Source organism: Callionymus lyra, chromosome 19, assembly GCF_982586985.1.
Source record: "Callionymus lyra chromosome 19, fCalLyr1.hap1.1, whole genome shotgun sequence".
Lineage (NCBI taxonomy): Eukaryota > Metazoa > Chordata > Actinopteri > Syngnathiformes > Callionymidae > Callionymus > Callionymus lyra.
Genome location: NC_141836.1, coordinates 4,170,319 through 4,195,778, shown reverse-complemented (window position 1 = coordinate 4,195,778; position 25,460 = coordinate 4,170,319). Strand labels below are relative to the sequence as shown.

Sequence of the window (25,460 nt, the reverse complement as noted above, 5' to 3'; positions counted from 1 at the left end):
GAGCGGCGAGTTAAACGGAAAGAATCTTCTCTTCCATCTTCAGCTTGATTAACGAGTGAAAGTCACGAGTCGCGTGAAGGTAAAGATTTCATTTCATGACGTTTCATGACAACTGTTGTTGGAGCGAAGGTGATGATGATGATGATGATGAAGAGCAAAGAGCCTGTTGCACACACATGTCGGCGCTTCACAGGAACATGATTTAAGAATAATTTTTGCTAAATTCAAGTTAAAATATTTCAATTAAAGGGCATAAAAACACATAGCTTGGTGTTACTATCAACCACACCCTGATTAAGATTCTGGAGGTTTGTCCAAAGTGAAAATGTGGTTTCATCTCCAGAATACTAACGAGACATTTGATCAGAGAATCAGTTTCCAGAGACGAGGATGACGTTCGTCGAGCGTGTCTGCTCGTTAAAGCAACACGTTGTCGAATCTAAAATCTCAGTTACCTGATAAATGGTCAATGCAGCGATGATGACGACGAGGATGAAGATAAGGCGAGACCCTGTTGCATGCAGCGAGTGTGTGCTCATCGTTCATGGAGTGGTTGAGGTGTTTGAGCAGCAGGTGTGACTCTCCACGTCGCCCCGGGGCCGTCAGACAGACGTGAGGAGAACGTGTTCGTGCCGCTCATGACGAACGTTTACACGTTTGTGTAAGAATCCGGTCGTGAGAGTGAGAGGGACAGGGATGTCTGGACTCACCTGTGCTGAGTCTGCAGGTTCTGGTCTCCTCGGGCGCTCCTGGCTCCGTCCTCTGGTGGCTGCACGGCTCCGCTGATGCTGCAGTGAGAGAAACACACACCCTCCTTCAGTCGCTCCATCTCTCTTCCCTCTCCCTCCCCTCCCTCGCTCTCATTGGCTCCCTCTTGGAGGTGACATCACCCCCTCTTCTCAGCCTCCTCCCCTCCCTCGCCCGCTCTCTTTCTCTCTCACCCCCTCCTCTCTGATCATCATTGTTCCTCACGGACACAAGTCCACCTGCCTCCCCCCCCACCTCCCCCAGTGAGCCGCTAAGAAGTTTGAGGACCGTTAATTCAGATGCTCTGTGACGTTAAACAAAATTAAAACGTGTCAGGAAACATCTCTTATCTTCCCCCGCGACACCATCTACAGCGTTGTGACTGCTCATACACCGCGGTGTCGACACAGATCTCTCCTGATTGCACCTCCAATCTCTTAATTCAACTCACTGCACAGGAAATTGGAGTCTCGTGGGGTAATACAAAAAATGAACACATGACGGTCTGAAAGGTTGAACGTCCTCAAGGTCAGAGGGAAGCCTCAAGGCTCATGTTCAAACTTCATCTTTCCCCTGAATTTAAAACCTGAAAAATAACCATTTTTACCTGAAGCGCTTTCATCCGTCCTTGCCCCGCTGAGGTTCCTCCATCGTCCCTCATCCTCCTCCTGGTCCACCAACCGGTCTTAAAAATTTGTGCCAAACATTCTGACAAATGCTGGTGAGGGGCGGGGGTGGGGGGGGCAACCGGGGACCCATGATGGATGTGCCAGTTTCGGGCTAGTCCAGACCTCGGCGGGCATCCTCAGGAGGGGTCAGAGGTCAATGTCATAGTGACTGGAGAGATGCCAGGACTGTGGAACAAAGAAGTCCAGATGAGCGATGATGAAGGTGCATCACTAGTCTGATTTGCTTCAATTTACTTTAAATCACTGTTCAAAGATAACAAGTGGCTACAAATCAAAAAGCATTTGAAATGTATTAAAAGTATAGAATATAGATAAAATATACAATGTATTAACCAATAAAGAATAAACTGAACATTCCACAGAGTACAATCTAACTTGGTAAGAAATAAAAACCTGAATTTAACCCAGAGTGCATTGAAAGTACCAGGCCACGATGTAAGTGAGAAGTGAGAATTAAAAGTGTGAAAGAACAGGAACCAGTAGTGCTGTGAAGAGGAACCGAACGTGCCATTCTCCAACCGGAAAACTGGTCTGATGACGATCCATGTCTGGGTCAAAGGCGTCCTCGCCCAAGCTCAACTGTATAAGAAATGTCTGTTTCTGTGTTTCTGTCGTCAGTTGGTAGGCTGTATCTTAGAGTTCCTCAGGTAACAGTCGCTGACCCAGAATTCTGTGCCTTAGTCTCCTTCTGTTATTAGAATAAACACAAGGTCCTTTAACAGTTTGCCTTCTGGTTCTCTTTGAGGTCGAAACAACGAACGCGCGGGAGATACAGTGGGAAACTGTACTTCCAATAAAAGCCTTCAAACACTAAAAAAAAATGACAATATTAGCAGCTGACATGAGAGTTTTAAACCGAGCACGTCAGCATCGCACAATCTTTATCATCATACTGACAGCATCTGTCTCTAAAGCCCTACAGAACTTCAATTCAAATCTTCAACAGAAAACTCCAACTTTAATTCAGTTCACGCAATAAAATACGACAAAATTATCATTGAAAAAAACTTGAAAGACGTTCATTGTTCATACCGAACTGATCGAACGCAATACAAATTTAAGTGTCTTATTTAAGTCAATATTAATTAATGAAACAAGATTTGTTCTTTTTTTAAAAAAACACAGTGGTGGAAACAGGAAACTGGCCTCACTGATTAAAACGCTGATATGAAAATAGCTTCCGAGCAGGACGGCGGTAAAAGTGCTTCATTATCGTTGGAAGTCGGGAGGTCGATAGAGATTAAGAAATTATTTTTTCTTCTAAAAGTTTTGATTAAATAATGATTCTGTGGGAACATTGAAACTATGAGTTGAAGTAAAATGATAAAAGGAGTAACTGATGGGAAGGTAGAAAGGATGGTACTTTAACTAAACAAAACTCAGAAGAAGTGCTAGATGAGGTGGTGGTGAACACAAGAAAAGGAAGAAACACCTTTATAAAAGGTATGAGAAATAGAAAGAGAGGGATGGTGAGAATGGAGACAGAGAAAGAAAAGAAAGCGGTGGTCAGGGAGAAAGTAGACAGAGTGAGAGACATTATGAATGAACAGCCTTAAAGAAATAACAGACCTAATCAGCAAAAGTAAAATCCATCAACTTAAAAGCAACAGGAAGGAGAGAGGAGGAGAAGGAAGAGCGGAGGAGAGGACTCAATCTGGTTAATGCATTTTCAGTGTAGATGAAAATGAGCTGATGGAGGAGAGAAAACAGTAAGTGAGTCAGCTGACGTCACTTCCTGATAGTTCTACCTCTCATTTTCCCTCCAGCTCATCATCCAGCGACACGCATTCCACTTTGTCTTCATGAATATTTGACGTCAGTACGGCTGCTGGTGAGAATCCTCGGAGGTAAACTTGACCCGCCACGACTGAAAGAGAGAAAAGTCATGTGACACCGACGACTAGTCAAGTCTGGCTCTGTAAACGTAGCCACGCTCGTCCTTCCTTGTAAAATGCCTCTGTTCTCCATGACGTGATGGTGAAGCTCTGGTGTTATTTTGAGGGTCCTAACATATTTTAATGGTTGTATAAAACGACTTTGCTCACATGAGACTTCAAATCAAAGTTTTGGTTCCTCTCCCGATGTCTTCCCAGGTCATCTTGGTGGAGTTCCCGAGCCCTGTGCTGATCTTGTTAGCCAAACGTCAGGGCAGAGACGTTGCTTATGCTGCGGCATCGATCTGTCAGTCATTCAGAGACCACCGGCTCCGGCCGGCTCTCTGGCTAATTGAAGGAAAAAGACTTCCTGTGCTGCCAGGTCTAATGAGGAGAGTCCAGGTCAACACTTATGAGTCAGCAGAGCAGAGCGGGACTGAAATCATGACTCAAAACGCGGAAATCGAGTTTGAATGTATGCTTTTGCTCTAAGCCTGTGCCTCAGCCCATGAATGTAGGGGGCGCTCTTCTGCTCTCAGAAGTGTCATGACTAAACAATGAACACTATCATTAAAATAATACAAACAATAGTGTAAATGCTACTGGATGGATCGTTGTAATCTTGTTCTAGAAACATCTTGTGAGGATCTTAAATGTCAGCAGGTATGCACGGGAGTCAGGGAGCAGCGAGGACCAGGAGTCGCATTCACAGATGAACGAAACATGAATCTAAAGATTATTGTTGACCTTTACAGTCCAGCAACTGTCACGTCCTGTTTGGTTTTTAATCTGAGTAAGAACCTCAGAAGCACTTGTATGGAAGAAGATCATTGTCATCAGAATATCAAATGTTATCTTTTAATTGTTTTACTGAAATGTGTTGTTTTTCAAACTATTAAATGTATTTTGAATACATGAACTCAATCATTTTTATGTTGAAAGGTTGAATTTGTTTTATTTTTTAACATGTTTTCAAAGTACTTTTTATTTTTACACATATAGTTTATTATTCTAATTACAATAATTAAAACATTTTTTTTTTAAATATTCAATATCAACATGTTGGTAAATATTTCCACCATGATTGGTTGGATCAACAGCTCGGTACTCTTTTGGTATTGTCTGTCTACAAAAAAATATTTAGAAAATTTAATTCAACCTAGAAATGATTGAAGTAAATTATCTAAAGAAAATACAACAAAAATAAATCAAATAACAAATTTTAACATTAGGAAGGTTATATTCAACCATAAAATACTTGCATCGGTTCCACTCGAGTCTCAGACATCTGAGCTACTCTTTTCTATACCATAACAACCTGAAGAAGATCAACATGTCCTGAATGATAATAAAGATATTAACCATCAAGCAGAGAACAAATGATCGCTAATAGCTGTGAGACCCTGGGGAGCTGGGACCATGTGGTGGTGAGCGTCTTTATCACGCTTAAGTTAAGAGAGTCATTATTTTTGCTTTAATTGAGAATCAAAATGTTTCTCAGCAACAGATGCTCACAGCAAACGTATGGAAGCCCGTGAGGGGGGAGGTGCTGTACAGTGAACCCTGGACTCGGTGGGGGGTCTCGAGTCTGCTCGAATGCACAGTAATTTCATTCATCACGGCTGAACAAACTACAAATCAGACATGGATGCACCTCAGGGGGTCTTCAGAGGAGGAAGGCGCCCCCTAGTGGCCGCAGCTGAGCAGGGCGGAAGAAACAATGGATAATAATCAAAGATTTAAAACGACTTTAAAAACGTCTATAGTCAAAAATGTATTTGTGTTTATAATACATTGGACCGATATTCACGACACCAAGATGCCAAATTGGTCATAATGTTCTCTCAAATTGTGACGTCAGAGAAAGTCAACTGATGACGTCAATGACGTGATTTATAGAGCGAGAGCGCCACCTACAGTAACTCTCACATATTAATTTGTCGAATAATAAAGTCTTAAAACGGTTTCACAAGTTAGTTTGATTATTTTAAAATACTTTTATCGACATTTTGCGAGAGTCGTCGATGCTAACGGTTCCAGAAGTTAGCATGAGCAAGAACTTGCCTTCAAGACTTCAAAAAGACGCGAATTTGTTCTTTGCACCAAGGCTACGAATCTTTTATGCAAGTTGTGTTCAATTTCAAGATAATAAAGTTACATATGATTTACCTGAAATATCGAAGGTTGGATGTCAGTCGTGTATTCTCCCGCGCTAGTCCGTCACCAACAACGGTCCGTGTAGCAACAAACACTTTAGTTCCCAGTAGCGCCAATAAAGTTAAAAGTTGTTAAACTAAATTAGGAACAATGTTTTGTCAGAGACGTGTTAATGGATTATTTTAATCAATTGTTCAACGATTAATTTAAGTGGCAGGAAATGTAATCTGTAATGTTTAACCAGCCTAATCAAAACAAATTTTAAAGTCTAAAATTTTAGACGTTTCTAATGCTACAAAATGCATCGTTTTGAAAAAAGAACGTCAGTATTATTTTTTTTCTGTTTACCCATCCAGAAAAATTATGTGACAAAACCCTTTCCAAACTGACTCCTAGGTGAAAAACACTTTGAGCAGCCTTTGACGACATTTCGGTAGATGACTGTGTACATTACAGGGGTAGCTTTGCGGGTTTCAATCCTCTTCAGAAAAGTGTTTATGCCTCAGCAATCTTCATCGAATGACAATCTGAACGGAACCACTCGGATGTGATGCATTTACGATTTAGTTTAGGAAGCGTGACTGTCACAACGTTTGCGTTAAGAAAACGGCTGACATTAGAAAACTTGTAACTGAGGCTGAGCTCAACATCAGTCCAGTCTGTACTGATCTGTGGTATCTGAGAAACTCCGTGGACGTGAATGACGCTGCAAAAAAACAAACGACGCAATTTTATGCATTTATTTCATGTAGTTATTTCACTCTGATCAAAGGCTCCAGGCTGAGTCAGCGGTTTAATAGCCAAAAATACTCTAGAATTTACGCTTAAGGTATTTGTCTCTTTAAATCACCTTCAGGTTCTCTTCATATTTTGTACCATCCTTCCATAAAAATGCCACAAAATGTTTTGAAAAGTGCATTTTCCTGTGAACAACTTGTTCATGAAGCCCCCGTAAAAATGTTCGTCAACTTGTGAGGCCACAAATTAGCAACAAGAAACCACAAACATTTTTCCCCAAAGGTTTTATAACCATCCTGCTCAAACACTTTTTTTCTTTTTACAGCCAGAAAACAAAAAAGATTCAACATAATAAACTCCCAAACCTTTTGTACAGAGAAATCAAATCAAAAGCAGAACATCAGTCTGTGGTGAAGTTGCTTCAGTGTCATGAGTCCTCAGGCCAGACCGAACCCCTCGGAACATTCCTGAATGGCCAGCAGCAGCATGTGTCGCAGCTTCTCGTAGCTCTCATAGGCCGGGAGGTCCAGCTGGTTAAAGCTGCGGAGAGAAGACGGCGTCAGACAGGAAGGAGAATCAAACGGTGGAGGCGTGTTTACCAGGTGTGAGCAGATGGCAGTCGGTCAGTAGAGCGATCGTCTCTGTGGATCTGGAACTTCTGTATGCCGTTCATTCCCTCCAGTGCAGCAAATCCTTGCAGCGGAACCTTGGATGTGCCAGTGACGAACTGGAGGAACTTGGCTCGGTCCGCCTGGTCGAAGGACCGCAACGCCCGCCAGAACCACTGGATCTGGAGCAGATGAACCACAGTGAGTCACGGACATTAAAGGGCACACAGCAAAACAACAGGACTCTTGGGGTACCTGGATGGAACTGGACTGGTACTTGTGGTACTCCGTGTTGGCCTTGAGGTCGTCGATGTCGATGGTGGGCAGACCGGAGATGAGCAGCTCCAGCTCCTGCTCGGTGAAGATGGAGATCAGTCTCTTGGGGATGATCTCGTAGAAGCCCTCCAGGAACGCTGCCAGCTGCTTTCGGATCGCACCTGAAGAAGACGACGTTTACATCAGCGGTGTGTAGAGCTCACACTTGAGAGTACTCATAGAAAAGTCCAATATTGGGTAGTATTGTGTTTAAACCATTAGTCCAACAATAAATAATGGATTTAGCCGGTGTGTGGAGAAAATATCAGTAAAGTTAAATATTACCTTTATCTTCAATATACAGTAGCGATATTAAACAAGTTAAATAACTAAGGTATTTAATTATTTAAAAGGTACTTTTTGTTTCAAATCCTATTCACTTTCATCATAGCCACTTTATGCTTTACATTTCAATAAAGTATGTATTAAATAATTCTATATATCATTGCCAGTGTATCATGATACCATCATATCAACAGATTCCTTTCAATACACGCCCAGTGTGGAAAAACAAAAGGTTCTCAAGTCTTACCGGTCATCTTCATCTGACAGACCAGGTGGACGTACTCCTTCTTGTTCTCCTCCGTCACCAGGATATTGGCTCCGTTGGGCTTCAGGTCTCTCACTTCACACACCCCAAACTCCTGGACCTGTGGACCATCTCGGGAGGGTCAGAGCTGCTGGTGTGGAGGCTCCATGCGACACACTCACCTCTGTGCTGAACGTCAGCTCGTAGCCCAGCGTGGACACGTCGTTCTCCAGCAAGTAGACCAGACCCTGGAAGAAGGGGTAGTCCTCGCTCTCCATGTCCGTGTACCTGTCCGGAGCAGAGGCGGTTCAGAGACGGGTCCAGACATGAAGGACGAGTGTGAGGCTCACCTGACGCTCTTCCCCAGGATGTGCTTGTAGAAGCTGCGGGTGAAGTAACACTCCAGGAGCCGGTTGTCGTAGACGGCCTTGGCTACCACGCGGCCCACGAACTTGAAGTAGCTGAGGTGGTTGGGGTTGCAGTGTGACGAGGGGTTGATGGTGTACGTCACCCGGTCGCCGGGCGAGGTGCGGAACAAGGCGTACATGGGGTTGAACATCTCTCTGGAGATGATCATGTACCACTCCCTCAGGAGGCCGCCGGCGTCCTGACCCTCCTCGCCTTCGAAGACGATGTAGCTGCGAGAACATGGACCGTTAAAAAAATAATAATAGTAAATAATTACTTATAAATTCTAAACCCTCAGTGAGACTCACAGTCGATTCTTCATGTCCTCCGGGCTCTTGCGGTGCAGCTCCCGGTACGAGTCCTCAAACACATGGTCTCTCCTCACGTGCACGGCCATGTCCTCCTTCCTCAGACCTTCGTCCAGCCGCTCAAGCTCTTGGCGGAAGTATCTGCACAGGTGGACAGGAAGTCAGAGACCAGGAATCTTGGATATCTCACAACGGTTTTGTCTTACTTCCTCTTCACGTCGAAGTCCAGGATGCGGATGTAATCCACCAGGACGGCGAACGGTCCGTCTGCCAGATGAGTCGTGGACTGACGGAGGATCTGGTTCAGCACCGTGCGGTGAGTTTCTGCAGGGGAAGAAAAAACTTGTCAACACTCGACACCTCCGAGGGTCAGCAACCATCTCACGACTCACCGGCGAATCGGAGGAACTTCTGGGTGTCAGGCGGCAGGTTGGAGGAGATGTGCATGGACGAGGGCTCTCTGGAGAAGAAGGGGTCGAGGGAGGAGGGCGTGGCGGGTGTGAGGGGGGCCGGGGACAACGGAGGGGGTTCGTCCTTTATGTGAGACAGCTGGCTCTCCCTCGTGTCCCTCACAGGCGGTTTGCTCTCTCGCTCCGTGGCGTGGACCAGGAAGAAGGCCTCGACTGCCGGCTGCAGAACTGAGAAAGACATTGACCGTCAAGAAAATATTGACTTTTTTTAATTTAGTTGTTTGAACATTTGAGTTGGTAATCTTTTGCATTAGGCCAGACCACAAAGTGCTAAACTAAAATGAAAGCTTGATCAAAGACCAAAAGGTCAAAAACTGAAGCCACATACCCAGCACGGCATGCTGGTCGTGGGACTCCTCCAGCTCCTTCAGGCACTCGCCCAGCATGTCCCAAAGCTCGTCCAGCAGCAGCTGCTCGCTCAGCAGCGGCAGGTCAGGGAGTCTCTCCTCGCTCTCGGACTGACTGTTGGCCTCGTCGTCTGTAGGATGAAAGTCCTTCAGATTACACCAGCAATAACTAGAACCGCTCACTTCTACCAAACCTCTATGGTTAAAACACGTTTATGAAACCTTCTCTTCTAATAATGACTTGCTTCTCTGAGTCACAGGCGAACATCTCCACTCGTCAAGTGAAATATAACAAACCCAGCGGTGCAGAGTCCGTGTCCTGCGGGGACGGTTGGTCCACGTCCATCGGGGACTCGTCTCTCTGGGCAGCCTGGACCTCCGATTGCATCTCAGACTGGAAGACAAAGCAGGAGGGGTTAACAACGCTAAGACTTGCTGATGACAACAGAACGTGTCCAGAGTCTGGACAGTCGTACAGAAGCAGGAAGCAGCGAGCAGCCGGTTCACAGGCAAGTTCACAGCACACATCTCAAACTGATGAGCACAAACAGCTGCCACATTAAAGCAGCATCCCTGATGTGAAGGATATTTTATCACATTTCAAGATAAACAATCATAGTCATCATGGAAAAAAAATACATTCAATCCATCATTGCTTTGTGGCAGCACATTTCTATTACAACTCAACAACAAATACAAATAACACACTTTTATCTGTGATAAGCTCGTGTGTGTGTTTGGGTGTGTCTGCTGTCAGAGCGGCTCATGCTAACCGTTGCAGCAGCAGTCGTGCCAGCAGGGGGAGCAGCACCAGCGAGGGCAAGAGGTGTTGCCACTGAGGCAGTAGCTGCGGCGGCAGGAGTGGCGGTCGACTGCGGCGCTTGTGTGAGCCGGCGTGCACGTTGGCCCTCTCTCACCATCTGGATGATAGCGTCGGCCTCGGCCTCCAGTTGACGGACAGCAGCCTGGATGCTGCTGGCGGAGCCCAGACTTGACGAGCCTGGCGGATCACACAAGGACATTTCACTAATCACTCTCTACATTGAGGCAACATGCGAGTGCCATCACAATATTGAATGGTTGAAATTATGTTTTTAAGGATTACATTCAATCATTTCTATATTGAAAGTTTGAATTTGTTTTGGTTTGTGAGCCATTTTATTGAAAACATTTTTGACGTTTCTTTACACATAAAATCAAGTTTGATATAATAATTGGAATTTGTAGACTTTTACATTCAATATCATGTTGGTATAATAGTTCAGTACCAAGAGAGTACCAAACTACACACAATGATATGCGGAAATGTTAATTAAACAGCCACGTGATCACCTGCGCGTCACATGATTAGCTGAAAGGTTGATCAAGGCAACATTTGAAATGTTAAATATTTCGATGGCACCGATATACTTCCATAACGACATCCATAACGTTTCCTACCTAGTCTACCCGTCTGCTTGGCCTTCTTGTTGGCGCGCCGCGTGTCCTCCCGCAGCTGGATGATGACCTGCAGCACTCGCAAGAAGAACTTCTGCGTGGAGGTCTTTGAGGTGAGGGAACTCATGCAGGGGAGTTGCAGCTCTCGCCCGCCCAGAGTCCTCTTCTGGGCCGCCACGATCACCACGCTCTCCGAGCCGTCGAACCTGTGCCCCAATCAAATAACGGAAACGAGGTAAAGGAGGTTGCTTTTGCACCATTTTGACTTTGCTTCTAAATAGTCTAAATCATTGAACACAAGTCTGGAACTCTCTGGCTAACCTGCTGGTCATCTTGCCCTTCAGTCTGGCTGAGATGGAAGAGTCCTCAGAGGGCCCGTCAGGGGAATGCGTCTCTGCCTGTGCTCGTCTCTGCTGCTCCAGGTTGTACTCTCTAAGTTCAGCCAGTAACGTTCCTAAAGAAGAGCAGAGTCGTGAGCAAGCACGGATCCACAGATCGTTGACAGTCACGCCGCAACTGACCGATCTGTTTGCACAGAGTGTATCCTAGATGTCTGGCTCCACTGAGCAGCAGCTTCAGCACCGTGTCTCTGGTCGTCCCGTCACCACGGGACAACTGCAGCAGGATGTTGGCTGCATCCTCAAGCCCTTCTTCTGAGCATGAATGTGAGGTCAACACCTGAAACACAAGAGAAGGTCAATTAAAAAAGTGTTTCACTTCAGCAGGCCAGTCTTGTTTTTATCTTTTAGACCGACAACATTTTAACAAGCATCTCGAACGGCTTGTTGAGATTTGAACGTGAGGAACATAAATAAGTGAATTTTCCTCAGAATAAAACAACATCAATAATGGGATTTCTAGCATTCTTACAACAGCACCACCAGCTGCATTTGTTTTTGATTAATCTACTGGACAAGTCAACAACCATTTTGTTCGTCAGGGCTTCGAGGAGCTTTTACCAGTAGCAGCAAATAGACCATACAAGTGAATAGCGACATCTTTAAAACGCTTGTGAGTCCGAATAAACATCACACATCGTATGTTCCTTGTACCATCATCAACATTCATATAAAACGTTGTCTTAAGTTGTCAGACAGACAGATTTACCTCCACGGACAGTTGCAGCTGCTTCTCCGTGAGTCCAGACGAGGCCATCTTGTTGTCGCTCTCGATGCTGCTGCTCTGCCCCCTCAGCTTACCTACGGTTTCCAACAACATTCAGTTAAATTCAAACCACCTGCTGATGGAGTCATTAGAGGAGAACGGCAGAGAACCTGAGGAGAGTGTTCCAGTGGACGTTGGTATCGAGATGGCGGTGGAGGGGGTTTGAGAGACCACGTGGCTGATCCCTGAGGACGAACCCTGAAGTCCAGGAACCACAGGGACGACTGCACCTGCTGTTGCTACCTGTGTGGTCAGAGGGCCTGAGGCTCCAGAGCTGGCGGCAACCGGGTTGGCGGTCTGAGGGGTCGGGTGTCCAGCGGGCACCTCTGTTGCCTTGTTGTCCGGCAGAGCGATGGAAATAAGTGACAACAGGCGCAGCAGCTTCTCCGTAAGCAGGGAACTCCGTCTGATGACAGGGTGGGACAACATGTTCATCAGCTGGCCCAGAGGTGAACTCTCAAGACTCAGCTGTGCTCCCTCTGCCTCAGCACTGCCCCCTAGAGGCACAGTCTTCATGGAGGCTTTGCCCTTGCGGCTGACATTCATGTTGTCTAGCTTAACCAGGAGGTCCCAGAAGTCCGTAGAGATTCCCAGAGACTGTGGCGTAACTGCGGAGGAGCCCAGGGAGTTCTGGGCATTGGAGGCGTTGGAGCAGGGGTTAGTCTGTGACTGTGGGCCTGTTCTGGAGCCTCCACTTAGACTTGTAGCCCCAGAGGCAACTGAGCACAGACGAGCCTCCAGGTCAGAGGTGGAAAGAGACAGATCTTTGCAGCGTTGCTGTGTGAAGTGGCTTGGGAACACCTGCAGGACAGAGGAAGTTGTTTATTTAACGATTCATCAAGCAAAGAAAACAGCCACAACAAGTGTACCTTGGCCAGCTGAATCAGTGTGTCCAACACGTGTCGACAGACGACAGGAGCAGCCTGTGGGTGGATGTGGACTGTAGAGCCTCCTCCTGCCCCAGTACAGCTGACACCAGCCGATGTCCCCGATATTCCTGCAGACATAGCAGCGGAGCCAGCTGGGGCCCCGGCTGTGTGCCGGTCAGCGTGTTTTCTCCCTGAAGCTCTCTGGATCTGGAAGATGTTTGTCCTGCAGCCCAGAGCTGCGTCCATCGACACAGAGAGCCACGACAGCTGACTAGAGCTCCGCGACTCCACCCGGTTCAGCAGCTCCAAGGAAGAAGGCGAGGATGACGAAGAGAGCGAAGCCGTTGAGCCTTTACCACCACAACCTGTGGTGATGCCCCTTTTCCCACGAGACTCCTCCAGACGCGTCGTCTCCACGCACACCTCGCTCTCGCTGCTGCGCTGGAGGATGGACAGGAGACTCCGGATGACCCAGCCGCGGGTTTGTGAGTGGTAGCAAAGGTTCCTGAGAACGCGGTGCAGGCGGCTGGTGTTGAGCTTTGGCTCGTCCACAAACAATAACACCAGCAGGCAGGACAAGGCCTCATGGTCCAGGAGCAACCTGCCGCGCAGACGCAGCAAAGAGTCCACGCTGGAGCTAGAGGGTCTGACCAGAAAGACAAGTCAAGTGTGAGTTTGAGCTCTAAACACAAGGGTCTTGGTTGCTCACCTGTGGTTGGTTCCACCCATTTGAAACGTGCTGCCTCTCTGTACGGCCAGTCGGGTGTACTGGACTCCTCTGTTGCTTCCTAGTCGGCTGGTGAAGGCCGGCGATCGCAAGATGGCCGACAGCGCCGAGGAGGAGCTGTGGCCAAATAGCCGTTCGTGCATCAGCTGCCTCTGACGGACCTCCTGCTCTCGGCGGAGAGCGGCGGCCTCTGCTGCGATGTCAGGGGGCATCACAGCCAGGACACTGTCCTCCATGTCCTCCAGGATACTGCGCCGGAGTTCGGAGGGCAGAGTTTGGATGAAGGTCACAGGGTCCAGGGGCGTGTCTCCCTGTGTGGGTTGCTGGGCCAACTCTCGCCGCTGCTGCTCCGCACGCTGCTGAGCCAGAACCTGAGGTACAAATAAACATATGTGAAGTCAATCAGGAATCTTTTGGACCTATTAAACTTCTGCGGCCTACAAACATTTAGCCATTAAAACCTTCTCACCTCCTCTTGGATTGCAGGTGGCAGAGCTGCCAAGAACTCTGGACTGACTTCTGTGACGAGTCCTCCCAGCACTGGGGGGATAGTAGGAGGCAAGGTGGTGGCAGCAGGTGGGCGGGAAGGTGGCCTTATACCCAGCTGATTCTGCAGAACCTCTCTACGGATGTCTTCAGGAAGAGCGGCAAGGAACGATGGATCCACACCCTCAGGTAGGCTGATGCCTATCAAGGTGCAAAGAGTCAAGATACTTCTACACATCTCAAAAAAATCTGATGACAATTCAAAACTAACCTGCGAGAGGATCCTCATCCTCGTTGCTGGTGGAGGGGAGCGGCTCCTCCTGGATGGCATGTGACTGGCTGTCGGCGCTATCACTGCGAGGAAGAGTCTCTCCAGATGAGGAGACAGATGTCGAGCTATCAGAGGAGAAAGCAGCTCATTAGTACCGATATGTTACCGTCATATTATAGACTGTAAAGGCAAATCAATATTTTTTCCATCTTATTCATCATAATCCATTCACTGATGTCAAAGTACCCGGTGTCTGTGTCAGTCTGCCGGTCGGTCAGGGCACTGTCTCCGCTGCCGGAGAGTTCCTGAGACAATTGAGCGGTCTGAGTGGTGTTGGAGGAGGAATCCTCTTGGGTGGTGGAGGCGGGGCTGCTGGTGTCCATGGGCGACCCCTCCAGATGAGACACAGATATCGTTGCAGGCTCGGAAGTCTCTACGATGTCTGGACTCAAGGAGGCTGCAGGGGAAATATCGATATTAGTTAAAAAAAAGGTGTTGACAATCAGCTAACCAGTAGTGATGGACTGTAATTCAAATGTGTAAAACTTTGACAAACACTTGATAAAACTGGAAAACTAAAAAGGCAGTCCGATGTTAACACATCTAGTGCATCGTCCTAGTGAACACTTTAGAATTGTAGGTTCATGAATCATCATTCAAGCGAGTCATCATCAAGAGAACATTGTTTGTAGTTAACATCTACATGCTGGAGAAGCACAAGGTCGCAGAGGCCACTCTGGTAAAGAGAAAGTTTTTAAAGTTGTTCTACCTTCCCTGCATTCATCCAACGCTCCTCCACCAACAACACCTTCTCCTCCTCCTCGCTCACCGATTGTAGGTGCAGGGGACATTTCCATCTGGGACGCCTCAACTTCACTTGGCCTGTCGGTGGCGGACAAAGGTGGAAGTCCTGCCCCTGCCAGGGCAGCCAGAGAGTCGGCGCGAGACTCGGCCAGCAGCAGGTCAGCGATGGGCGGCGGGACCTGCTGAATGATGGCAGCTTCCAAGCGAACCAGGGCTTGCTCATGAGGGGCAGGTGTGGTAGGAGTGACCTCTCCTGAGGGAGGAGCGGTGAGGAACCCCTCAGAGACCCTTGGGGGGTCCAAACACGAGCCAGCCTGAGCTTGCTCGCCCTCTGTCACATGAAGAACTTGTATAAATATAACATTTAGACAAACCCACGACACTGAGACATGAGTGTCTACATTGACAACTGATCCGAGAGGATTCATTTAAACATTGAAAGTTATAATCAGAGTGCTTGACATTCAAGGTATCAGCTGCACTGAGGAAGGCAGTAAGTTGTATAGTTATCTCCTGGAGGGGGTGAACAATCCTGATCCCCAACAACAACACAACTTACTACCTCACCACAGCACAACCATGTACAGGAGAATAACAGAAGAACATTTCAGCAAAGGAAGGAAACCTTTTGACGATGACAATGACGCCAGGCTGCTATAGCAGCACCGTGGGAAAGACAGTAGACTGTATAGTTATCTCCCAGATCTGGTATGATCCTAAAACTATACAAACTACTACCTCATCCCACAGCACGCACTGCTGACACGTCGCTTGCTTCCTGAGAGTAAAACTGAGGAGCCAGAAATATTTATGGACATTTAGAGAGTCTGTACCTGCAGTGTTTTCCGCACCGTTGATGGCAGCCAGTCCAGAGCCCTGTTTGTAAACATGATGGTTATCCGGGTACTAATGGCTCCATGGACACATACTGCACATAAATGATGTACAAACCTGAAGGTTCTGTTCTCTGGCCAGCTCTGCTCCAGAGGCCCTTCTCTCGTTCTGTTTGGTCTCCTCCTCTTCAGCCAATTGACGTCGTCTTTTCTCCCGACGTTCTTCCAGCTCTTCGTCCCGAAGACTTTCCAGGTGCTGCAGGATTGGCACCTTCACCACTGAGCACGGAAACATTTGTCAGATGTTCATCGAGTCAACGATTTAAATCATCCAATACATGATATGAAGACATACCTGCAACACAGTCGTGCATGCTTTCTGCATCGAGAACCTTACACTCGTCCGTCCATCTGGTTAAGGCTGTGGGAATACTGGACAAGGTGCCTGAACAGAGAACAGCAGCATTGAAATTAATCATATTGCATCATCTTAAAATGACCAATCATACCCATGTTGGGATTTAGAGTTTAAGTTCGTAGATGGGGCCATAAAGACCATATTGGCATAGGTCGGGACAATTATGTTTTCTCTGTACCTTTCGACAGGTGACTAAAAGGTAATATTATTTTTTGAGCGCATTCAATTTATCACCTGCAATCAGGAGATTTAGAGCATAAAGAACGGTTGAGGCAGATATGAACAAATATAAACGATGATAATGTGAAACAGTTTTAATGACGCCAAGACAGTGATTCTGACCTGCTTGCCCCCCAGTGCTGCTCTGTTCGTGGAAGAGGTCGTCCAGCAACTCATCATCAGAACGAGCGATTATGTGAACATCTTCGTTTCCCACCAAAAGACGAGCACGACCACGTGACTGCAGCGGCAGAGAGCTGGAGAGCTGCAGGATGTCAGCCGCTGCACTCGGACCCAGTAACCTGCAAATTAAGAAGCGTCAGAAACACAACCCCCTGGGGAAGGAATCATGGCGGAGGTGAGGTTGTACCTCTGCAGGATGAGTGGGGGGTTGGGCTGACGGTTGCCAGGGTAGTGAACATGGATGGTGTGTCCACTGTTGGCGGTGAGCTGGCGCAGTGTTCTCTGACTGCGACCCATGCCCTGAGTCAGACGGCTGCTGGTCCCAGCCACCCCGAGGGTGAGAGAGCCGTGGTCGGCGTGGCGCACCATCAGTGGGTGGGAGCTGGGTATGTTGCCTGGGGAGGGAGGGATGTCAGCTGATGGAGGAACAATAGAGAATGCAGGAAGACATTAGCTACAGAACAACCCACAGCTTAGTTTAATCTTCATCAATTCATACTTTGACAAGGCCTTAAAAAAAAAAACTAAAAAAAAAAAACTCACCGTTGTTGGAGAACATGTTGTCAAACTCGATGATAAGGTCCTCGTCCCTGTCAAAGCGTTCGAAGCGGATGTGAGGACCAGCGTTCATGTCAGGAAAGTCCTCGTCAAGCTCCATCTCCGAGCCCTCGTCATCATCATCCTCGTCTCCTTCCTCATCGTCCTGCCGAAACATCAACTGTCAGCCACAGGTGACAATACAATTCTGAAGTCTGCATCCATACAAACCTGATCTTCCTCCTCCTCCTCTTCCTCCTCCTCTTCTTCATCCTGGCTGTCTTCGTCATCATTGCTTCCACTTGAATCTTCTTCTTGCGTATGCTCCTCATCCTCAGGCTCCAGAATATTCATGGAATCTGATGGTGGACAAACATTTTTAATAAGTCATCAAAAACCTTGAAAGTCCTTTACTGTGTTAGGATTCTACTGGACCTTCTCTGTTGGCCTGGAGTGTTGAAGGCTGGCTGATGTTTGACGGAGCCTCGTCCATCAACACGTCTTCCTGAGATTCATCATCGCCACTGCGTCCCACTAAATAGGTGAAGTGAAAACATCCTTACTTGAATAGTATCCACGTTTGACAAAATATCATTCGGACATCATCACATAGACTGCAAAGTTGTATCCATCTATCCATTTTAAGCTTTACAATAAACCATCTTTACAGTTGGTTAAACATAATTCAGTTTGACATAATCGTTTATCACATACTCCCCCCACCCATTTTTTTCGTAGCCTACAAGATGATGTGCCTTTGAGCGGTCGCTACAATTTAATAGATAATTATAAATAAATAAATACTTTAAGACTTAGGACTAGTGTTGAGAAACAGTGTTACAACGCTCTCAACACAACTTGGGTTTCATCCCTGGACACTGGTCAGTGTTGCTCACCGATGATGGTGCTGTTGACGGTGCTAGCATCTCTCTCCAGAAGCTCATCGATCAAATCCACCAGCTCATTCTCAACCTGTTGACAAAAAGACTCCCGTCAATCTTTCTGTGGTGGAATATAAACTGATACATTGAAGAACGACTACTTTACCTGCATAGCTTGTGTGCTCAGAACCTCTGGCTGACCTGCGATCACCACCGTGTCTCCTTCTGCTTCTCCGTCCATCAGATCAGGGTCAGTTCCCTGGACTCTGTGGTTTCCTTCCACTGGCTCAGCTTCACCAGATTCACCTTTCAAGAAGGTAACCCAGCATCAGCAAGGTCAGAGCAGGACAGTATGCAGATCGAGTGATAGTACCTTGATCCTGTGTGTTGCTGTTGCTGTCCCTGGTGGCGCCCACAGTGTCGTGTTCTGGTTTGGTTTTGCTGGAGCCTCCTTTGCCCCCAAAGAGGCCACTGGGCTGGTTCACGATTCGAGACAGAGTTTCCAGAGGCTTGAGGGCAGCGTTCACCGTGTTGGCCATGTTCGGACTTTGAAAAGAACAACAGCAACAACACGGTTACTTAACTGCGTGTTCATCAGGCTGACAACTGATGCGATTCCATACCTGGACAAGTCCAGACTGTGTGGCACACGGGCGAGGTCGTTGACGAGACCTTTCTTCAGGAAGAGCCTGATAATGTTGTTCATGCCGTTGTGTTGAGTCTTGGCTGCAGCTGTGCTGTAGAAGCTGGATGTGGAAGGACACGACTCCATGATCGTGCTGATGATACACATCACTGCCTGCAGCCTGATGAACACAAGAGCGAGTTAAAAACATTCTTTATTAAGAACATCAAGAAAAATTAGACAAACATCTTACTGACCTGGCGTGCTTTTCAGCACCTTCCGTCATTGCAAGTGCTCGACTGAGAGCCGCCTTGACCTCGTTGACCAGGGCTACTTGAGCATCAGTGCCGGTACCAGCAGCTGCTAAGCTTGCGAGGAAGAGCCGGGCCAGAGCAGGGGTGTCCTTGTCCTCTGCATTCTGGGTGTGAGGCAGCAGGTGGTCCAGCACAAATGCAAGAACGCTGCAGTCCTGTGATGGGGTCAGAACAAGTCTTTACCTTGACTACATGGAAGATCATTACTAGTTTTAAAGGACCACCCACCTCCTTGATCAGCTCTGACTGACCCGCGGTGTAGCTGTAGGAGGCAATCAAGGTGGCGATGCCCACATAGGAGCGTACAAGCTCAGCAAGTAGTCTCAGGATGGTCGAGGTTGGCATCAGAGGTTTACTAGCTTTGACTTTGGCTGCTTTGCTTTCTTCTGAGCTGCTGCTCTTTTCTCCCTCCTGCTCCTTCTTCTCCTCCCGCATCTCCTCCGGTGTCGAGGCTGGAACAGGCAGTGTTTGTATGGGCATGCCTCGCACATTTAATACCAAGATTTAAAAATGAAATCTCACCTTCTCCCTGTGGTGTTCCAGACTGGGAAGACTCAGCGACAGCGCCATCAGCTGGAAAGACTTGAGTCTGAGAGAAAATGTAACGCAAATGAAACTTGGCACAAACTGAAGTCAAATCTTCCCTGAGAGTGAAACGTACGTTGATATGAAATGCAGACTGGGAGTCAAAGTCACTGCCCTGCCTGGTCAGTCGGTACTGCTGGTAAACATCGTCTCCGACATCTTGCAGGATCTGGCAAAGGTCTTGACCAGTCCCTGCTCGCTCTTCCTGTCGCTCCGCTGTCATTTCAAATAATTGATGCCGTTTTAGTCAACATATAAACAAGATCCTTCAGATATTAAAATGAGATGTGTTACAGTAGCATGTTCTCACTCAACTTCTACATGACTCACCCTCTTCAGGAGCGTGGTAGGCCGCCAGAGCGTTCAGCATGTCGTAGATCACCTCCTTGATGGTCTCAGGGATCGCAGGCAGAGGAGAGAGTTTAAGGGGTGTCGTCTTGACCAGCTGAACAGCGTTCGGGCCCTTTATTCTCAAGTTCTCAAACTCATCGTCTGTGGCTGAAGAAACAAACAAAAAAATCAGTTCAATTAACCTGCTGAAACACATCGCATGCTTATAAATTATAGGACATTTTTGTATTTCAGGATAAATACTAACCTGTACCAGCACCTCGAGGTGCAGGCAGAGCAATGCGGATGCAATTACTGGCAGTTTCAGCAAAGACCTCGGGGTTCCGACAGGAAGCTGGGCCCAGGACTCTCAGGATGTAGTTGATCTCACGAGAGCCGAGGCTGCCCGACACCACACCTGATGTGGTGCTGCCTGCTCCACTGGTCACTGCTGATCTCACCACCTGTGAGCGAATTAACAAAATGTCAATCTAGAGCTGACATCAACAAGAGGATATTCCAAACATCTGAAAGAACGGGGGATTGACCTTTTCCATCGTGTGTCGAAGGGTTGCCGGGTCTTCTATAATGTGTCTGAACAGTAGAGTGACCAGGGGAGTGAAGCCGTTGAACCCGGAGCTCTGGGTCAAACCAAGAATCATCCGTGTGCTCTTAAGCTCAGCAAACATCATGGCGTAGTTGTGGTTGCGCGTCATGCGCAGACAGAGTCGCAGTGTGGCGTGCAGCGTGTCTGGGTCCACGGGAACGCTGATCATGCTGACGCACGCCCGGATCAGAACGGTGGTCATGTCGTCGGAGAGGCCTTGAACGACAATGTCGGAGGCCTGAGAGGTCTCTGACTCAGTGGTGGAGGATGCGGCGGGCGTTGGGTCCTTCTGCTGCGTGGACTCATCCTTTGGAACGCTCATCTCCACCGCAGCTCCAGAGTCCAGCTCCGTCTGGGTTTCCTCCGTTTTTACTCTTTCGCTCTCTTCTCTCTCAGTGTCCGGGACGCTGCCAGCCTTGGCGGGCTTGGGCAAGCGAGGAACTCTCTGGACTGTTAGCATCACAGGTCTCCTGTTACCCGTCTCTTCGTTCACCTGTGCCAGAGAAACGTCTTAATACACACACCATCACATTCCACTCGTCAGGGTCCGGTGAGACTCTTTACCTGCACCATGGTGTTAAACTGCACAGTGTATCGTCGGCGTCCTGCTGTAAAGCGAACGCTACTTTCCCCGGCTCTCCAAGCCGAGTCGATGGTGCTGTTGTTGGACGCACTGTAGCTACACCAGCGCCCAGAACGGTCATCAAACCAGCGCCAGTTATTCCCATTAGGCTGCAGATACTGTGATGAACCACAATGACAATTGTTCAATTATGATTTAAACTTAACAGGGCAGTTGTTGTAAAGACCAAAGTTTTTTGTCAATTTGTTTCTCATGACCTGCTGAAAAAAAAAAAAAAAACTTTCCACTATTTATATTAGAAGATTTAAATAAAGGAGCTTTTCTGATCCGCCTATGTAGGGTACACATCTTAAATTGTGAAAATAACAATAAAATTAATAAACTGGGTTTCCATTACACCTTCAATTATGCAAAGTTGCAATTGCAAAAATAAAATGGAACCCATCCTCTTTATCATTGTCAGGCATTCAGTCAATCATATCAACCAACGACACGTCGGCCCACCCACCTTGTTCATCTGTGCTCTGCGTTTGGATGAAACAGCCATTTTCTCGTAAAAGTCGATCAGTAACAGGACTGGTGTGATCCATCTAAAACAAAAACACAATCGGGGTCAATACAAGTGCCGGTAAATATGAAGGCCACCGAAGCTAACCTGAAGTTAAAACTCACTTTGGTGTCTGGATGTCCTTCTGCTCTTTGGCGGCCTGGAGGCACGGCTGAACCACTTCGAGGAGTTTGATCAGCAGATCCAGAATACCACTGGTTTCTACGACTCTGGCGCAGAGCAGCTTCAGCTCCTGGAAGAATGTTTAGAAACATTGTTTGGTTTACACTCCATCATGGTACAATTTGTGCCAATTTTCATAATTAAATAACAGACATTCCGTTACCTCAAACAGCAGAGTGAGAAGCAAAATTCTAGTCGCCAGCTTGGAGGCCTGAGGCAGGGTGGCCATCTGTCTGGTCCACTCCGACACCGTCTTGGTGTCGCTGGTTGTCAGAGGAACCGCAGCTTTGATCAACACGTCAGCTGCATCCCAAACCTGTCATCAACAAGAAGACAAAACATTAAAGCTAATATTCTCCAACACAAGAACCCGTCTGGTGGTCTGGACCCACTGACCTGGTGCACGACTTGGCCCAGAATGACGTCCCTGTACTCGGGACCGCTTCTCTTGATGGCCGTCATCAGCAGGTCACACAGGCGGTACACGGTGTCTGGCAGCTCATCCAGCAGATGGAAGCAGCCTGGGAGCATGCAGTCGGTGAAGGCGTGCAGATATTGGGGGTCCAGGGGCTCGGCCTCCATGAAGCGCTCCAGACAGCGAGCCTCCTCCTCCTCCGCTCGCTCCCGGGCCCGACGATCCTCCTCTTCTTTACGACGTGCCGCTTCCTAAAGCAGACGTGCACCAATTTAATAAACAGGATCCTTTTCAGTTTCTGCTGGGAATTATTCAGAACAAGTTCCAGGCATTGCAGAAGTGTGGATAAAGCACCTCAGGAGAGTCAGAGCGCTGTTCCATGCTGACCTCTTGCCCAAGGGACATGGCGATGGCTCTCATCATCTGGTCCTCTTCAGACATCGACAGATCCTTCAGAAAACACATCTTCGTTTACTAAAACTGTCCGATCATCTCTGGAGAATAAGTTTACAAAGTCTCACCCGGCCGGCTCCACCCAGAAGTGGGGGAGGAGGGTGAGTCAGCAGGTATTCAGTGGCCTGCTCCATGGTGCTGGTGTTCAGGAGGGCCTCCATGGCATGCTCTCTGGTGAATCCCATGTCTATCAGCTGACGATGAGAACAAACAAGAAAAATCAGGAGCACTGCAAAATGTCCGTCACTTTTATTTCACCAACAGTATTAGGGGTGAAAGAAATCAACACAGTTTAATCACAAATATGTTTTCCCAATAACATATCAAGCCACCTATAATCAACAGCATTGTCAATTCATATTTCTTAAAATCATACTTCTTCTAAGGTTTACATTTTGTGAGTCTATATATATTATTTGCAGAATTTATTCATGTTTTTGTATGGTTGTGCAATCCAACTCCAGGCCACTAGATGGCAGCTAAAGGAACAATGTAGTGAGATCCCCGCAATGACTGAGGAAAAGAGGATACAGTGACTCCAGCAGCTTTTAAAACTGATGTTGACATATTTTGGTTAGAAAACAATACTACAAAACCTTGTTCCTAAAAAAAAAAAGTCACAATTTATCACCTGCACATCAGCAGATTCTTGCCAATATAAACCCCTAAACAGTATCAAGACATACCTGAGTCAGCTGAGCTTGGTTGACCTGTGGGTCACGGCGAGGAGTTGAGTTGGTGGACTCGTCTGCCGATCCAGCAGTGGGTGCTACAGGAGCCGTCCCAGTAGCTGGGGTTGCATCTCCACTTGTGGGCGGGGCTCCAGGTGCTGCAGTAGGGGCCAAAGGTGCAGGTGCAGCAGTGTCCTCCTCCGGGCGCGCAGCCCCCTCCCTCTCCTTGGCCAAACGCTCCTGGATGACCGGCTCCCCTCTCAAGATGTGGCAAAGGATGGCCAGCATGGACTCGGCCATCCTGCCTCCGTAGACCTTCAGAGGCTTTCGGTTCCAAAGACTGCGGATGCAATTGAATGCAGCCTGGAGGGAGAAGAATGAAAACCATAGATGTGGCGAGTTCATATTTTAACGTCCGGGCTGTAGGGCGATGGTGCTGCAGAGATTAAATGAACCGATTGCAATTCATTTTGACACTCAGGGAAAACATGAAATGTTGTCATTTAATCAACAGAGCACAGAACCAGGTCTGTTAAAAATGTCACATTTAAACTAAATAACTTCCATGAAGAACATCTGACCTTCTGGGTGACGATAAGGAAGCGCAGAGCGCTGAACTGGGGCATGGTGGGTGTCACTCCGGGCATTTTAGCAGGCAGAGAGTGTGGCGAGTCCAGCACGGTGCTCGGGTTCACCATCTTCTCTACCAGCATCAGCCAGGCGTCCAGAAACTCCCCTGTCCCATCTGGTAGGTCAGTGTGCTCAAGACCCTCAGACACGGGAACCTTCCCACCCATCGACAAGGCCCAGTTGAACGTCCTGAACACAACAAGACCACATTTCAAGCTCAGTCCACAGTTACCCAGGTTTGAAGAGTTTGACCTACTCAAATAAGGCATCATGGCCACCCGAGCAGAAGAACTTCTGCAGCATGAGGTGGTACGGGTACTTCCTCTCGTCGAACAGCATCGGAGAAGTGAAGCCAACAGAGCAGATAAAGAATGTCAATCTGAAAAAAACAAACAAAAAAAAAACGGCATCAATGATCCGAGATAAACGGATCTAAACATACATCCATGTTCCACAAGCACTACGAGTTTGGATCAGGTATGTTAAGAGGGTTTGCAGAGAACTTTCTCTAACCAAGTGTCTTGTTTTCTGTACTTTAAAAACATCTGAGGCACATTTAGAGGCGTCATGTTTGCCAGGTATTTAAGGTTCATAAAGACAAGTACTGTTGAGCTCGAACCTGAAGCGAGGGGTGGGAGTGTAGGGGGGCGGCTGCCAGCTCAGGCCCTTGGTGAGCAGCTTGGTCAGAGCAGAGGCGGTGGCCCGGGCAGCAGGTGTGGGCGTGGTTCCAGTGCTTGTGGCGTGGTGGGAGCGGCGCTGGCGGACAGGCGAGCCCACGCAGAGCTTAACCAACAGACCAAAGAGCTCGGCGAGTGCCCTCCCCAGTCGAGAAGAAGCTGGTAAAGGTGAAAGTATGAGGCATGAAAATATGCATCTAATATTTATATTCTGAGGTGTTGGACCTCACCAGAGAGCAGCGGTTTTATCTGTTTGATGCGTGTGGCCATGGCCGGGGTCAGCTTAGACTTGGCCTTGGGGTCTGTAGACGTTGGTTCATCCGTCTCCATGGGAGCCAAAGTGTCTCCATCTAAACCAATTCCTTCCAGTAAACCACTTGAAGTTGGATCTGCAGATGCCGGCTCAGCGTCGGCTGGAAAAGACAAAAGTTGCCGGTAAGAAATCGACATTCGTTTGTTTTTAAAATCCATAGCTTAATTACCTGTCCTCTTGGTGCCGGATGTTGAGGCGCTTGAATTGCTTCCAGATGGCTTTTCCTCTTTGGGGACCAACTTCTGCATGTCAGCCTGCCCAAACTCACAGCCTGGAGGCAGACTGTTGGAGGCAAACAACCAGGAGTAAGGACATGATTTTTTTACAATCAAAAAAGAAGATCTAAGACACAAACCTGTTTGGTGTGCAGAGGGACAGCAGGACTGTGCTCTCCCACACAAGAGAGCAGTAGAGCTGACTCAGCTTGTTGAGGACACTCAGTCCCAGCTGGGATCCCCACTGGTTGACTGAGATGGCCCTGATCTCACTCTGCCAGGAGCCAGAAGAA

At 47.7% G+C, this 25,460-nt stretch overlaps 2 protein-coding genes across 16 annotated transcripts in view; both read right to left on the bottom strand.

Annotated features, from left to right (window-relative positions):
* l1cama (L1 cell adhesion molecule, paralog a) overlaps positions 1–1,404 on the bottom strand; it is a 36,967-nt gene extending 35,563 nt beyond the window's left edge. For both annotated transcript variants that reach the window (XM_087781232.1, XM_087781233.1), the window contains exons 1-2: positions 1,355–1,404; positions 711–788 (exon numbers count right to left, since the gene is read on the bottom strand). The gene's annotated coding sequence lies outside the window, so the exon portion shown is untranslated. The remainder of the gene's footprint in view (positions 1–710; positions 789–1,354) is intronic.
* Positions 1,405–6,191: 4,787 nt separating this feature from the next.
* Positions 6,192–25,460, bottom strand: part of huwe1 (HECT, UBA and WWE domain containing E3 ubiquitin protein ligase 1) — a 30,976-nt gene continuing 11,707 nt past the window's right edge. For 6 of the 14 annotated variants that reach the window (XM_087781740.1, XM_087781746.1, XM_087781743.1 and 3 more), the window contains 56 exons: positions 25,308–25,441; positions 25,122–25,234; positions 24,870–25,052; positions 24,582–24,798; positions 24,219–24,341; positions 23,914–24,151; positions 23,348–23,695; positions 22,730–22,855; positions 22,563–22,658; positions 22,190–22,459; positions 21,957–22,109; positions 21,736–21,863; positions 21,572–21,653; positions 21,045–21,221; positions 20,422–20,973; positions 20,142–20,337; positions 19,874–20,041; positions 19,620–19,759; positions 19,481–19,547; positions 19,187–19,410; positions 18,902–19,113; positions 18,643–18,825; positions 18,393–18,565; positions 18,186–18,325; positions 18,035–18,110; positions 17,574–17,672; positions 17,370–17,497; positions 17,145–17,304; positions 16,789–17,017; positions 16,542–16,720; positions 16,137–16,226; positions 15,900–16,060; positions 15,782–15,824; positions 14,914–15,279; positions 14,391–14,601; positions 14,145–14,269; positions 13,857–14,074; positions 13,370–13,758; positions 12,661–13,306; positions 11,902–12,592; positions 11,735–11,826; positions 11,149–11,305; positions 10,950–11,081; positions 10,631–10,846; positions 9,964–10,190; positions 9,488–9,584; positions 9,172–9,321; positions 8,766–9,011; positions 8,580–8,697; positions 8,374–8,514; positions 8,008–8,295; positions 7,840–7,945; positions 7,661–7,778; positions 7,069–7,250; positions 6,805–6,995; positions 6,192–6,745 (listed from right to left, as the gene is read on the bottom strand). In XM_087781740.1, coding sequence (XP_087637866.1) covers positions 6,643–6,745; positions 6,805–6,995; positions 7,069–7,250; positions 7,661–7,778; positions 7,840–7,945; positions 8,008–8,295; positions 8,374–8,514; positions 8,580–8,697; positions 8,766–9,011; positions 9,172–9,321; positions 9,488–9,584; positions 9,964–10,190; positions 10,631–10,846; positions 10,950–11,081; positions 11,149–11,305; positions 11,735–11,826; positions 11,902–12,592; positions 12,661–13,306; positions 13,370–13,758; positions 13,857–14,074; positions 14,145–14,269; positions 14,391–14,601; positions 14,914–15,279; positions 15,782–15,824; positions 15,900–16,060; positions 16,137–16,226; positions 16,542–16,720; positions 16,789–17,017; positions 17,145–17,304; positions 17,370–17,497; positions 17,574–17,672; positions 18,035–18,110; positions 18,186–18,325; positions 18,393–18,565; positions 18,643–18,825; positions 18,902–19,113; positions 19,187–19,410; positions 19,481–19,547; positions 19,620–19,759; positions 19,874–20,041; positions 20,142–20,337; positions 20,422–20,973; positions 21,045–21,221; positions 21,572–21,653; positions 21,736–21,863; positions 21,957–22,109; positions 22,190–22,459; positions 22,563–22,658; positions 22,730–22,855; positions 23,348–23,695; positions 23,914–24,151; positions 24,219–24,341; positions 24,582–24,798; positions 24,870–25,052; positions 25,122–25,234; positions 25,308–25,441 — 10,818 coding nt within the window. In that variant the 3' untranslated portion in view covers positions 6,192–6,642. Of the gene's footprint in view, positions 6,746–6,804; positions 6,996–7,068; positions 7,251–7,660; positions 7,779–7,839; positions 7,946–8,007; positions 8,296–8,373; positions 8,515–8,579; positions 8,698–8,765; positions 9,012–9,171; positions 9,322–9,487; positions 9,585–9,963; positions 10,191–10,630; positions 10,847–10,948; positions 11,082–11,148; positions 11,306–11,734; positions 11,827–11,901; positions 12,593–12,660; positions 13,307–13,369; positions 13,759–13,856; positions 14,075–14,144; positions 14,270–14,390; positions 14,602–14,913; positions 15,280–15,781; positions 15,825–15,899; positions 16,061–16,136; positions 16,227–16,541; positions 16,721–16,788; positions 17,018–17,144; positions 17,305–17,369; positions 17,498–17,573; positions 17,673–18,034; positions 18,111–18,185; positions 18,326–18,392; positions 18,566–18,642; positions 18,826–18,901; positions 19,114–19,186; positions 19,411–19,480; positions 19,548–19,619; positions 19,760–19,873; positions 20,042–20,141; positions 20,338–20,421; positions 20,974–21,044; positions 21,222–21,571; positions 21,654–21,735; positions 21,864–21,956; positions 22,110–22,189; positions 22,460–22,562; positions 22,659–22,729; positions 22,856–23,347; positions 23,696–23,913; positions 24,152–24,218; positions 24,342–24,581; positions 24,799–24,869; positions 25,053–25,121; positions 25,235–25,307; positions 25,442–25,460 lie in introns of all 14 variants that reach the window. The other 8 variants (XM_087781745.1, XM_087781747.1, XM_087781753.1 and 5 more) reach the window with 5 other exon arrangements.